Here is a 13,049-nt window from a genome sequence, read left to right on the forward strand (position 1 = left end):
GGTTTCCCTCAGCCAATCAAATCTCTGCTGCGGCGCACGCCAGTGGTTCTGTTGCGTCGCTGCTCTCGTGGCTGAGGAGAACCGCGACGTCTACCGGCGCGGAGAACTGGAAATACAGACTTTCACAACAAAACAAAACGGATAGTTTTGCCTGAGTTTACAGAGGTAGACACATCAAAATACCAAAACAGGTATAATGCAGGTTTTCAAACTTTATTGAAAGCACAGATCTCATACACGTGGATCTTAATACTGCAATGTATGTATGTATTGGTAGGTTATAGTTCCACTGAATTTCAGTATTTTAAAAGGTTTCACAAACACAGTTATTATGGTATTTATTTTATTGTCTGTTTGTTTGCCACATATACAAACACCATTGTTAATAGGGTTACATAACTGCTTTCAGAAAGTTTCAGAAACTTCCATCTAACTTTTCTCACCTCATAATCAAACACCCAAACCTCAACTTATCCTCAGTAATTTGTTGAGAGTTGTTTGGATGGTCCAACAATTCATGAACACAGATGTACATTTGTGGACCATTTTATTTGAATTTACATGTAAACAAGTCTCGGCATGTCATCGTTATTAACAATAATCAATAAAAAAGAGAAGGTACAGACACATGCAATGTGAAAAAATATAGTTGTGTAAATGTGAAGCAGTCTGTTTTATATTCGTGTTCTAAGCAGGAACATGAGAAAGACTGCACTGAGGAGAATGCAGAGAGTGCACACAGTGGGGATGACAATCTCTGTGACCATCTCCATGTGGCTGATCAGTGGATCTGGAGAAAAACAAGTCAGTAAGTCAGTGACAACTAATAAAAGATACATTCAGTGAAAACATAAAGGTATTCGAAAATCGCACTAGCACTGGACAGAAAACATGAAACATGACATCCTCAGCCCCAGTACCTAAACCTCATCATGCACAGGCCAAACCTTTGGCATATCTGCATGTGCCTTATTTTCCTTGGATTTTCTTCTAGCTGAAAGGGCAAACAAAAGAAAATTTCTGTTAGAAAGTTACCATATAATTTCCTTCTCTATATATTGTGCTTGGTTATAAATAGAAAATGTAATTTGTGACAGGATTTTCTTTTCTTTGCCCCAGCTAGATCATTGCCGGCTGTGCTGCCCAGTGGGAGAGAAGTCAGCAACAGTTACACTAACCTGCCGCAAGGAGCTGGTTGCTTGAGGTGCATGTTTCCAGTGCCTTTCTTTTCCAGCTTTCGATCTGTGGTAAACATTATCCAATTTAAATTCATAAGATGTAAACTGAGACATAATATAAAGACATAATATATATTTATCACACAGACTGCACAAAAAATGCTAAGACTCTTGTACACTTTGACTCAAAAGATGAAATAAAAAATTAATTTAGCATACAATTTTAATGCTAAACTCATTGAAGTCATACCTCTCTCTGATTAGGGAAACCATTCGAGCTGATGATGCGCTTGTAGTACTGAACTGATGCTTTGGGGTAGCGTGGTTTATTTTTGCTGCCAAAGTCCACGTAGTGCAGGCCAAATCTTTCAGAGTAGCCCTCATCCCACTCAAACTTGTCAAGCAATGACCAAGCTGTGTAGCCTTTCACATTCACTCCATCTTTAACCGCTGAATGAAAAAAACAAAAAACAAAAAGGTTCCTTTGAGTGGTTGTATAGACTTTATTTATCAACGTATAAAGAGAATTATGATTTGGAGCTCTGTAGAACTCTTGTGTTTGAAAGAAAGCATTTTATAGACCACTATCAGTCATGCTCAGTCTGTAATCAAGTTTCTGTCAATTTTGATTTGCGTGTTCTGAATGTTTTTGTGACTCAGATCGAATGGCTCAATTTATGCAGTCTGTTCTAAAACAGTGGTTCTCAACTTTTTTGACTGAAAGGCCTCCCATTTTCCAACTCAGTATCCATCCATAACCATCACAATGGTTAAAATATTTCCTCTGATATTTCTGCTGAAGGTATTACAATGCTGACTGTTTGACAATGTTTTCAAATCTTTTTATTAACAGAAACTGGGAGTGTTGAAATGAATTATACACAATTCTAAAGTTTTTTCTATAAAAATAGTCTTTGATGGGAAAAAAGAAATATGATTTCAGTTTGATCATTCCATCTTTTTTAATATATATATATATATATATATATGTATATATACAGTGGGTACGGTAAATGAGTACACCCCCTCTAAAACTTAACAAATTCAGCAATTTAAGGGGGTCTGAATACTTTCCGTACCCACTGTATATATATAGGTTTGTTCTGGCCTCCTTGTTGAAAACCACTGGTAAGAGCATTTAAAAATAGAAGACATAGATTTCTATATTGATTCTGACCTTTGAGCATTTCATTGATGTAATCCCTCAAGTACTGCATTCTCCAGTCATCACACAGTTCTGTGCACATCATCTTCTCTGATACACCATTTCCTGTTACGTATATAACGGGGTCTCCATACTGTGTCTAAGAATAGAGGGATTTGAGTCACAAAAGGCCAGTGTGCCATTTCTAGTCAGACTACTTGCCACAGGCTGAAGTAGTTGTTGCATAGTTGTTTACAGAGATGTGTCAATGTACCTTTACAAAGCTAAGCAGACGGCGGAAGCCCAATGGCACAGAGTAGAGCCACTCTGATCCAGGATCAGGCCACTGTGGGTCTACCAGCTCAGCCAGGTCATGGTCAGTGAAGTAGCTGTTTGCATGGTTGGAAGGAAAGTTCTTTAGTGTGATGTAGCTCGTAGTGAAGTGACTGATACCCAGGAAGTCACAAGTGCCTCTGACATAACTTTTTTCGTGAGGGCTGAAAGTAGGCAGACGAGAGCTACTTAGGCCCTGCTGGGCACTCTTCCTACCTGCAGAAATGAAACACAGAAATACTTATGTAATAATTGTAAATTATCCTCAGCCCCAACTAAATAAGCCTATCATTTATTTATGGTTTGCTTGCCTATGTAGTCTTTCATTATTTGAGGATAGTCTCCATGGAAGAGTGGTGTGGCAAACCAGCCGAAGTAGAACTGGACATATCTTTCAGCGGCTTCTATATCGCGCTGATTGGTGATGTCCACTGGTTCTCCCCAGTCAGCTGACAGGGAGATGCCCACCATGCCTAAAATGGCAGAAACACTTGTACCTGTTTGGACCATTATGCCTTGACAGGGTAAAAGTAATTTGTCTACCTTTCTGTTTGTTTCGCCACTGGGCATTGTATGTGTGCCAGACCTTAGCATGAGCCTGTCAGTGCAGCAGAGGATAAAAATGAGCTTCATTTTACTGCATTTGAATTTTTTACCAGAAACAGTGATTTTAATAGCTGATAAGTTTGCCATCCCTAAATGCATGCTTATTTGCATTTTTTATTTAGATTTAGCTTTTTTATCTGCTGTTCATAATCAGAGCATTGCATTGCTAACTTAGCATATGAGTTATTTCTGTTGCTCATTTATTATAGTTATTAGACTATAGTGGACTGCAGTGGATTTTGATCACCTTAATGATGTTGTGGGCAGCATTATAGGCACCAGTACCCCTCATCTTCAGACCAGGAGCATGTTCTCCAGTCTCATAACCCTCCACTGCAACTGACTGGAAAAATGGAAGGATGTAAAAGTGGACTTTGAAACAGATAATATCAGACAATAACTACTTTTACAATTCTTACCCAAGGATTGTTGAAGGTGATCCAGTATTTGACGCGATTGCCAAATCTCTCAAAGCACAGATTGGCAAAATCATTGAAGAAATTGACCATACTGGCATTTTGCCAACCTCCATATTTCTCCTCCAGAACTTGAAAAACCACAGATATGATTTTAAAAGTTAAATCAAATTGATGTATACTCTCTTTAAAGATGTGTACTCTGACGTACTTATCATACATGTTTTTTGAAAGAGAATTTAAAAACATTCCCTGCGTCCGAATATGCTTAATTCACAGCTATAGTAGGTGGAAAAACAGTACGCAAGATGATACAGTTCATACTACTTGAATTCATAAAACAGTAGGTGACAAGTACCCGAATGACCTACTACTTCTGACTAGATTCTGATATGCACATCCAGTGGACACTTTAATATCCTATGATGCCACGGGAGAGGAGCGAAGCAACTGACGCTGGTAGGTCACGTGACAGTGACAACATTGCGGATGTAGTATGTCCGTCCAAATTGTATTCACGCTAGCCATATTCATACTATAGAGAACATATTTTTTAACGGTCATTAAGTCAATTCACACCAAATGTAGAAGCTACATTTTTTTGATTTTATCTGAGGCAAGTCCCAATGGTACAGTGTCACAATCGGCGTGATTCTGTTCTCCAGAAGCATATTAATTAAGTTATCATAGTGCTCTATCCCTTTGTCATTGATGTAGTCATCTAAAAAACAATCAAAATACTTTTGGTAATGACTCTTGTAAAACATTTCAAGAATTAAAAAAAATTTTTTGGCATAATAATTGAATTACTCTTAATGCCACTGGGCAGAATCCTTGGCCAGGAGATGGAGAAGAGATAGTGGTTCAGCTTCATGTCTTTCATCAGTGCGATATCATCCTAAAACACACATTGAAAAGATTATCTTAGAACCAAAGCATCTACATACATCATTGCGTATTTCTGATCAGGAAATCATTGCACCTTGATTTTATGATAGCCTTCACAGGAACAGTCACCAGTGTCATTTAGGTGAATTTTCCCTCTTTTGTGAGAAAACACATCCCAGATGCTCTTTCCTTTTCCGTCTTTATCCCATGCTCCTTCTGTTTGATATGCTGAGCTGCCAGCGCCCCAAGAGAATCCTGAAAATGTATGTATACACACTCTGCTATTTATCTAAAAACAGTATATATCATTCTTGTGTATGTGTTTGTATATGCATTCATTATACAGAACCCTGAAAATGAATAATTTATATCAAACATTAACATCAAATGTGACCCTGGACCACAAAACCAGTCTTAAGTCGATGGGGTATATTTGTAGAAATAGCCAAAAATGCATTGTATGGGTCAAAATTATTGATTTTTCTTTTATGCCAAAAATCATTAGGATATTAAGTAAAGATCATGTTCCATGAAGATATTTTGTAAATTTCCTACTGTAAATATATTAAAACTTAATTTTTGATTAGTAATAAGCATTGCTAAGAACTTAATTTGGACAACTTTAAAGGCGATTTTCTCAGTATTTAGATTTTTTTGCACACTCAGATTCCAGATTTTCAAATAGTTGTATCTCGGCCAAATATTGTCCTATCCTAACAAACCATACATCAGTGGAAAGCTTATTTATTCAGCTTTCAGATGATGTATAAATCTCAATTTCGAAAAATTGACCCTTAAGACTGGTTTTGTGGTCCAGGGTCACAAATATTACTGACATTGTTCAAAATAACTTATACTGTGTTCAGCAGAAGAAAGAAATTCATACAGGTTTGGAACAACTTGAGAGTGAGATGACAGTATTTAAATTTTTGGGTGAATTATCCTTTTAAGTAAGACAGGATTTTTTTTACTGTGGTATTTACTTGCTTTAATCACTGTTTATTGTAACTGTGCTGTGACCATATTGCATATTTTGCATGATATATCACTTGATATATTACCGAACCTATTGTTCTTTATAAGTGTAGAACACACTTATATTTGCTGTTGATTGTAAGTGTTATTTGCTGTTATGAGTAAGGCTTTACCTGAAGGAAATGTGCCATATTGAAATGATCCCATTTCGTTCTTGGTCCAGTCAAAGTCTTCACTGGCAAAAATGCACAGGGCCAACAGAAGAAATTGGCATATCCTCAGCACACTGTGTTGTAGCATCCTCTTATTCTAATATGGGTTTGTTTTTCACCAGTACCACCTGCACAGATTGAAACAGACTCATTTTACTTCCAGGCACACCTTCGAAAATGTTTCATCCTTTCAGTTGTTTAAGAATTCCTCAGTCCTTAGATAGGTATATATAGAGACATTTCAAGTCAGTTATCCTCATTTCAGAAAAAAAAAAAAACATACTCAAAGTGGTCAGCTTCCAAAGTATTCGAAGCTGAGGCATATCAATGATGCATCCCAAACTAAAAAGCTGTCACAATCCATGTGCAATCAGCCGAAAATGCCCCCCAAAATTTCCAAACCCAGATCAGATCAGATGAATTATATCTCATTTCAGCCAGCTATAAGACAAACTGACACAAGAGGCTATCAGTGACAAAAAGTAAGTCAGTTTGTCAAGAGCTGCCAAAATGAAAGACATCTCAAAAGTATTTATCCAGAAGAGAGGAGATGCAAGTTTCTTTCTGAAAGGAGTGAGGATGAGATGATGATTAAAATGCTTCCTTCTGTTCACAGGAACCAGCAGCTTTGCCCTGTCTCATGTCTCTCTCCCTACTCTCACCCTCTCTCTCAAACTCTCCCTCAATCTAGATTTACACTAAAGCACATATAGACATATACCTGCTCCAGGCCTCACATTTGTCTCGACTGGAATCCACTCCAAAGTGCCAGAAGGTTACCTAAGCTTCTGAACTTCATTCACCCTCACAAAGCTGCCCAGTGCCTGTGCGCTCGCGAGCACAAAACAGTAGCTCTGAGCTCCATTCAGGAGCCACACGCAGGCTCAAATACCCACTATTCAAATTCAATGGGCTGAGAGGGGAAAAGTGCTGCTCCTAACATGTTTTATAGAATTGAACATTTGACTCTGTAAGCAAAGTTGATGTTGGTGTGGGTGATACATTTGCATTTTGGCCCCCAAGGGGGAAATACAAGTTTATGCCATAAAAAAGGTGAAAATGTTCAGCATTTCTGAACCAATTCTGCATTCTTTTTTAATAAAGGATGGGTGTTATATTAAATAAGTGAGCAAAAAAAAAGTAATAAAATATAATAATAATTGGTAGTTTAGCTGTTAGAGGTAAGTTTACATTGTACATATATAATGTTATTTTATAAAGTGCAGAATATTACTACTAGACTCCAATTCCGACTGAATAAATATAGATGAATATAATATAAAATCATTGCTGGATTGATCTCTGCTATATGTATGTGTGTCTGTCCTTGTGCTTTCAAACACTTGCTGCCCCAGTTCAAACGTGAATACAGTTACAACATGCTTTGAAAAGAATGTTGAATTGGTTCAGAAAGTGTTGACACTGCACTCTTTTACTGTACGTGTATGTTCGTGTGTTGTGTGTTTAGGTGTGTATGAAGGAGAATTTGTTCAATGTATGTTGGTTTAATGTACATGTGTTCTCTTGCATGTTCTATGGATGTGTGTGTGTGTGTGTGTTTAAGCTTTTGTATGTGTGCATTTGTGTTTCTGTATGCACATATAGCTAAAGGCTTTTACAAAACATAGCATACTGTATGTGTTTAGCATATCAATACACAGACAGACTACAGAGAGAGCAGCAGAAAGAGTATGAGCATTCTAGCACTCCCTGTTTCTATGTACCTGCTGTATTTAAGGACCATCTTAGTGGCCACCACGAGCTGACATGAACATCTTTACTAAGGTCCCCGGACTAGCCAAACAAACCAGGTATGTTTGTGGTGCATTTGGACACCAAATTTTTGAGTTTCAATCTGCACCTCCCAAGAGGACTGTATTAATCATTGCAGAAAAAGACATATAAAAGACCAACACCCATGACTTGTTTGTGGAAGAGAGTAAATATATAGTTCTGATCACAACCATGCCATTAAGACAGCCCTGAAGTAACATACTGCTGTGCTTTAATGGGCAAACGGATTTGTTCCACACATACATTTACACCAATATACATTTACCTTGTTATGGAACAAATAAAATTGAACTTTAATTGAAATGTTATATCATAAACATTTGGAAAGAATAGAATCCAAATTTTTTTTTTTAAATAAAAGAGCTGGCTTCTTTCATATTTTCTAGACATTGTTTGATTGTTGATGTTTAAAAATGTGCTAAGAGTGTTTGACTTTTTTCCCTAGCAAGCTGGGGTCTGTGCTCCAACGTGCTTTCTACGGGTCCAGTGGGAGGGTAAGAGTTTATTTTGATGGCAATAGTTTATAGTTTATGCATGCATAGTGAATGAATAATTTATCAGTAGGGAATTTTCTGTCAGCTGTTTGCTACTCTTTTTATTTCTTCTCATGTGGTTTTAGTGGTGTTTTTAAAACAACATGAAAATTAGCTGAAAAAGTTGCTAGTTTTTAGTTCAGGGTATCTATATTCTCCCAAATACTTGTAATTATTTTATGCTTATTAAATACTTAAATTAATGTATATGTACATGTGTTTTTTTTAATAACATTAGTTTGTGTGTTTTCCAGGTGACCCTTTTTGAGCAGAGGAACTTTGCAGGTCGGCGACTGGACCTGACCTCTGACTGTCAGAAATTGAGCGAAAAAAACTTTCCCGACAGATGCAACTCTGTCCAGGTGGAGAGTGGAGCGTGAGTACATGATAGTTTTGTATCACAAGACCTTATTTTAACCTTTATAAACGTAAAATGAATGATTACTCCACGTTTTTATTCAATAAACATTTTTATAGCTACATTAAATCATTTTTGCATTTCCTTTCCATGTACATTTAGCCAGTTTAAGCCCATTCAGATATGTTTAGCATTTTTACTGTGACCTGTGTTCTTGTGTAGATGGGTGGCATATGAGCATGAGAACTTCCGTGGACGTCAGTACCTGTGGGACATGTTTGACAGGGGGGAGTACAACTGCACTGATAGGTGGTGTGCTCAGGGTGACCACATCTCCTCTGTTCATGCTGTGAAACAAGTGAGACATTCAATAATGATAAAAATATTAAAAACGATATAATTAGTATCAGTCTTTGCCATTTCCACTGGTTCCACTGAAACATGTAATGGTATGATCCAAAATCATAAATGTAAAAATTGTTTGTTTGCCTGTGTTTCATGGTCTAGGACAACAACCCTCCCCGTGCACAGCTGTTTGAGAGGGCAGGTTTTTCGGGAAAGAAGACAGAGTTCCATGATGACATCCCCAACCTGATGAGCCGTTACAGCCTTAACAGAGTGTCCTCCGTAAGAGTAATGGGCGGAACGTGAGTACAAATTCACTTATGTTAAAATACTGAGCTATGTATTCTGTTCTGTGTATATATTTAGTGTTGTGTGCACATTTCCCATCTCTCTCTCCTGACCACAGCTGGGTGGCGTACCAGGAGCCTAACTACAGGAGAGCACATTACATCCTGGAGAAGAAGGACTACAACAACTTCTCTGACTGGGGTGCTCAAAACAGCACCATTGGCTCAATTCGCCGTGTCCGCTTCAGCTAAACAAAACCCCCACATCTGTCAGCTCTTTAAACAAACAATATGCCAGCCCCACAGAAGACCTATTTGAGTAATAAACTGATTATAAAGACAAATATTGTTGTTTGTGCTTAAGTTCAAACAGGAATGACACAATTCATCAGGTATCATAAAAATGAAAAGTTCTTCAACAGCTTTTCAGATGCAAGAATGAGCGTTGTGTTGCCCTCTGGTGGTAAAACACACTTCTGCAATGTCAGCCTGTCTGGTCTACTGTTACCTGGTATGCCAGAGCAACCACCATCTTAAGATAGTCTTGTAGCACAGCTTCAGGATTGTTCCCAGGATGCTACAGCACTGTTTCGTCCTGCCCTGATGGGATGTGGGATGCTTATAGGAACTGTGAGCTCACGGCTTTGCCGTCTCTTCTATGATCCGAATCCTTTAAAGAGCAGCTGTGGAGCTCATCTGTGTATATTTGAGCATACGTTGAGGAATTCACACGGGCTTTAGCTCTGTGTTGGACTGACAGACACATGCTGTCGTGCTCTCTAAAGGCCGGTGAGGTATTTCTGTGGGTCGTGGGAGTAGCAGTTGCTGTGCCCCTGTCGTGCCGATGACATTGTGCTACATCTCTCTCACGGTCACCACAGCAGCCTGGAGGTACCCACCAGTGTAGGCACAGAGGAGGGGCAGAAAGAACGCAAACTGGTTTAGGACAATGTCTCGCAGAGAAGGAAGTACAGGGAATGAGAGAGAGAGAGCAGAGTGAAATGAGATTTATGTGATTATAAACAAATGTTTGACACAACCATTATGTTAACTAGTGGCACTTTATTTATTCTATAAACTAGTGTTACAGCTAGTATTGTGCTCATTAGTGCTGATTTCACTGTTACCACTGCTGTTGCTGCAGTTACTGTTGCTTACATGAAAATGGTTCCCTAGAATTTGGAGTTTAAAAAAATAAAATAAATCCAGTTATGTACAGTGAGACAGGAGTCTAGTGAAATTATAATATAGTATAATATTGTTACTTTTGTAATATAAATGAATATATAAGTGAACAGCAAAAACAACTTGATATTTCACAGAAATTCTGCTGATTTGATACAGTGCTGAGACATACAAATATGCCCTACCTTTCAAAAGTTTGGTTTCACAAAATATTTCTATTTTAAATAAATGTTTTTCTTTTGAACTTTCCATTCGTCAAAGAATCCTGAAAAAATCCATCATTGAATAAATTACAATTTAAAATATATGTTAAAACAAGACAAAAAACAACTTAATATTTCACAGAGATTCTGCTGATTTGAAACAATGCTGAGACATACAAATATGCCCTTCCTTTCAAAATTATGGTGTCACAAAATATTTCTATTTCAAATAAATGTTTTTCTTTTGAACTTTCTATTCGTCAAAGAATCCTGAAAAAATGCATCTTTGAATAAATGACAATTTAAAATACGTTAAACAAGACAGTTACTTATTGTATTTCTGATCAAATAAATGCAGTCTTGGTAAGAATAGGAAAATTTAAACCTTAAAAATCTTACCAACTTCAAACCTTTGATCAGTATAGTGTATGTGTAAGCAATAGAAAATGAGCTGTTTTGCTCTTACATTTTAGGCCCATGATTTAAACAGAACAAATAAGAACGCATACACAGTACGTTGTTTTTTTCGGGAGTTCAGGGCAGGAAGTCCATCACAAAACTTGTTCCCTCTGTATCACACATGCACACAAACAAACAGTCAGAGTCTGACCTTGAAGGTGGCATGGCCTGTTGAATGGGAAGGATCCTATGTTTCTTTCCCATAAGCCAGTTGGTCACAGATGAAATGGTAAACTAATTGACCACCCATACTCAGCATTCCTCTTGCTTGAGTTCAATCCCATAAACACATAGGCCTACACAAAAACATATACATCCACACACGGCAACTTGTAAGTCATGTTTTAACAATCAGAATTTGAATCCCTCTTTCTCTGAGTGTGTTTATATGGTATGCATGTTTACACTTACAAACATACCACACACTGGTTGTACTGTAAAAGCTGTTTGCTCTCTTTTCCTGTTCTCTCTGTGATTGCCTTTACTGTAATTCATAAGCCAAACTTCACAGTCCTCATGTTACATAATTACAGTACTACGTGACAGAGGGCCAAACAAGCACACACCTCACAGTACAGCACACCTTAATGGCAGTTATTATCTCAGTCTGGTTTGGTTTCGTTCACACAGTATCACACAGAGTCTTTAAATCCTTAGGTACTTCCCTAAGAAACAGCTTCTGTCCATGTGTGACCCTCGATCTTCAGCAGTGTGACAGTAAAAACTGACATTCACTCACACTCTCTCAAGCAAGGCAATAACAGACATGAATGTCACTCCACCTACTTGATTTAGGCCCTAGAGGAAAAGTACATTGACACCAAAGAGATTTAGTTTGATCATTGAATTTACAACAAAATGAAGAAATAGCATGCAAAATATGAATGCATTAAAAAAAATATTCAGATTTTGCCTGTTTTCCCTCATTTTCTATAGCAGATATATTTTTGAACATTTTAAGTTACAACTAAATTGAATGTTGTAAGTATCCTAACATATGTCATACTATATATCCTCTGTGTTTTGACTCATTTGCAGCATAGATATCACTCCATCAATGCACAATGTTCTTGCGCTCTCAGCAATTTTGCTTGGTCTATGTTACAGAAAGATGATCTCACCAGAAAATACCCTGCAAGGCTTAAATGCAAACTCTTTCATGTCTGTCAAGCTATTTCAGTATGATTATCAGGAAAATCTTGATGCTACATGCCGCTTTGCAGAGTGGCGTCTTGTTTCAACATGTTTTTGGTCCTTCAGTCAACAAAGAAGGGAAATGCCTGGGGAGACTGCATGCTCAATGCTAATGGCATATCTATGTTTGAAGGAATTTCTCCATTATCTGATAACAATATCTGATAGGAGGCGCCAAGAAAGGTTTTACTGGGGTATGTTTGCTATAATGCCAGTAAAATGTCTTTAATTGCTTTGATGTGAAATCAGTGGACATTTGAACACATTCTACTTTTAACTGTTGGTACAATTACAAAAACTAGTTTTACTCAGCAGTTCTAATTATCTTCAAGCACTTAAAAAAATCTAATGGTTTATTGAAAATTTAAAGACAGAAGAAGCTTGAAAAGCATAACAGTTTCCAAATACTTGTTACTATTCTGCATGTAAATACTGCCATGAGATCTGAACATAAATGTTGTGTTCTTTGCATCAAGGCTCTTTGTTTGAATTTTCAGGATAGAGACTCATGAACTCATGTCTAGGTGGACACAGGGACGGCCAGAGGCTTTGACCACAGTCAATAACAAAGAGCTCTGGAATCTTTTGTCTTTTGTCCCAGGCCCTGGTATGAACTCAAAGCTTTGACAGGCCACCACTGTGGCCACCTGTGAACCACAATTATCACCAATGCTCGCACACATGCACACTGGACCAATTAAGCATCCCGTGCACTCACCTCCATTCAGCCAGCACTAACACATTTGCAGTGATGCCAGGACTGACTCCCTCACTTCCCTCTCACTCATCAGTAATGACTCTTTGAGCAATGTGTGTGTGAGTATGAGCTGAGAGGTATTTAAAGGGTTGCCAATAATTACATAACACAATTCCTGCCATACAGATATAAATTTTTTTTTTTTTTTTTTTTTTTTTTTTTTTTTTTCAAAAGTTTAAAAA

General features: G+C 37.6%; 2 protein-coding genes and 1 long non-coding RNA gene across 6 annotated transcripts; 2 read left to right on the forward strand and 1 right to left on the reverse strand.

Moving 5' to 3' along the window:
* Window positions 1-63: 63 nt before the first annotated feature.
* LOC107663961 (uncharacterized) lies at window positions 64-1,184 on the forward strand. Its single transcript, XR_001631408.1, has 3 exons — window positions 64-191; window positions 696-804; window positions 1,120-1,184. It is a non-coding gene; the product is annotated as an uncharacterized LOC107663961 (long non-coding RNA).
* Window positions 293-6,656, reverse strand: LOC107663955 (lactase-like protein). 4 transcript variants are annotated; one of them, XM_016454382.1, is made up of 14 exons: window positions 6,490-6,656; window positions 5,714-5,880; window positions 4,660-4,820; window positions 4,488-4,575; window positions 4,289-4,398; window positions 3,681-3,809; window positions 3,509-3,604; window positions 3,199-3,253; window positions 2,967-3,128; window positions 2,597-2,871; window positions 2,356-2,482; window positions 1,429-1,628; window positions 1,179-1,242; window positions 293-790 (listed from the first exon to the last, which is right to left on the reverse strand). In XM_016454382.1, the coding sequence occupies exons 2-14, from the start codon at window positions 5,838-5,840 to the stop codon at window positions 675-677; spliced, it is 1,710 nt and encodes a 569-aa protein (XP_016309868.1). In that variant the 5' UTR covers window positions 5,841-5,880; window positions 6,490-6,656; the 3' UTR covers window positions 293-674. The 4 variants fall into 4 exon arrangements, with proteins under 4 accessions (XP_016309868.1, XP_016309867.1, XP_016309866.1 ...); XM_016454381.1 differs by having other exon boundaries at window positions 6,474-6,656; XM_016454380.1 differs by lacking the exon at window positions 6,490-6,656 and adding an exon at window positions 6,036-6,455.
* Window positions 6,657-7,475: 819 nt separating this feature from the next.
* LOC107663960 (gamma-crystallin N-A-like) lies at window positions 7,476-9,413 on the forward strand. Its single transcript, XM_016454386.1, has 6 exons — window positions 7,476-7,563; window positions 7,992-8,040; window positions 8,334-8,455; window positions 8,660-8,795; window positions 8,945-9,084; window positions 9,189-9,413. Exons 1-6 carry the CDS (start codon window positions 7,520-7,522, stop codon window positions 9,319-9,321), a joined length of 624 nt encoding a protein of 207 aa, XP_016309872.1. The 5' UTR covers window positions 7,476-7,519; the 3' UTR covers window positions 9,322-9,413.
* Window positions 9,414-13,049: the final 3,636 nt, after the last annotated feature.

This window comes from Sinocyclocheilus anshuiensis, unplaced genomic scaffold (assembly GCF_001515605.1).
Source record: "Sinocyclocheilus anshuiensis isolate Anshui unplaced genomic scaffold, SAMN03320099.WGS_v1.1 scaffold2129, whole genome shotgun sequence".
NCBI lineage: Eukaryota > Metazoa > Chordata > Actinopteri > Cypriniformes > Cyprinidae > Sinocyclocheilus > Sinocyclocheilus anshuiensis.

Excerpts from the sequence above, each read along its gene's own strand:
- LOC107663955 (XM_016454382.1), bottom strand. The coding sequence starts at position 5,840 with ATGCTACAACACAGTGTGCTGAGGATATGCCAATTTCTTCTGTTGGCC. Across the intron at positions 3,605-3,680 it reads TCACCTTCAACAATCCTTGG|TCAGTTGCAGTGGAGGGTTA; the intron begins GTAAGAATTGTA and ends CCATTTTTCCAG. Across the intron at positions 3,254-3,508 it reads CTGCCCACAACATCATTAAG|GCTCATGCTAAGGTCTGGCA; the intron begins GTGATCAAAATC and ends CTGCACTGACAG.
- LOC107663960 (XM_016454386.1), top strand. The coding sequence starts at position 7,520 with ATGAACATCTTTACTAAGGTCCCCGGACTAGCCAAACAAACCAG. Across the intron at positions 8,796-8,944 it reads CTGTTCATGCTGTGAAACAA|GACAACAACCCTCCCCGTGC; the intron begins GTGAGACATTCA and ends TTCATGGTCTAG. Across the intron at positions 9,085-9,188 it reads GTAAGAGTAATGGGCGGAAC|CTGGGTGGCGTACCAGGAGC; the intron begins GTGAGTACAAAT and ends TCCTGACCACAG.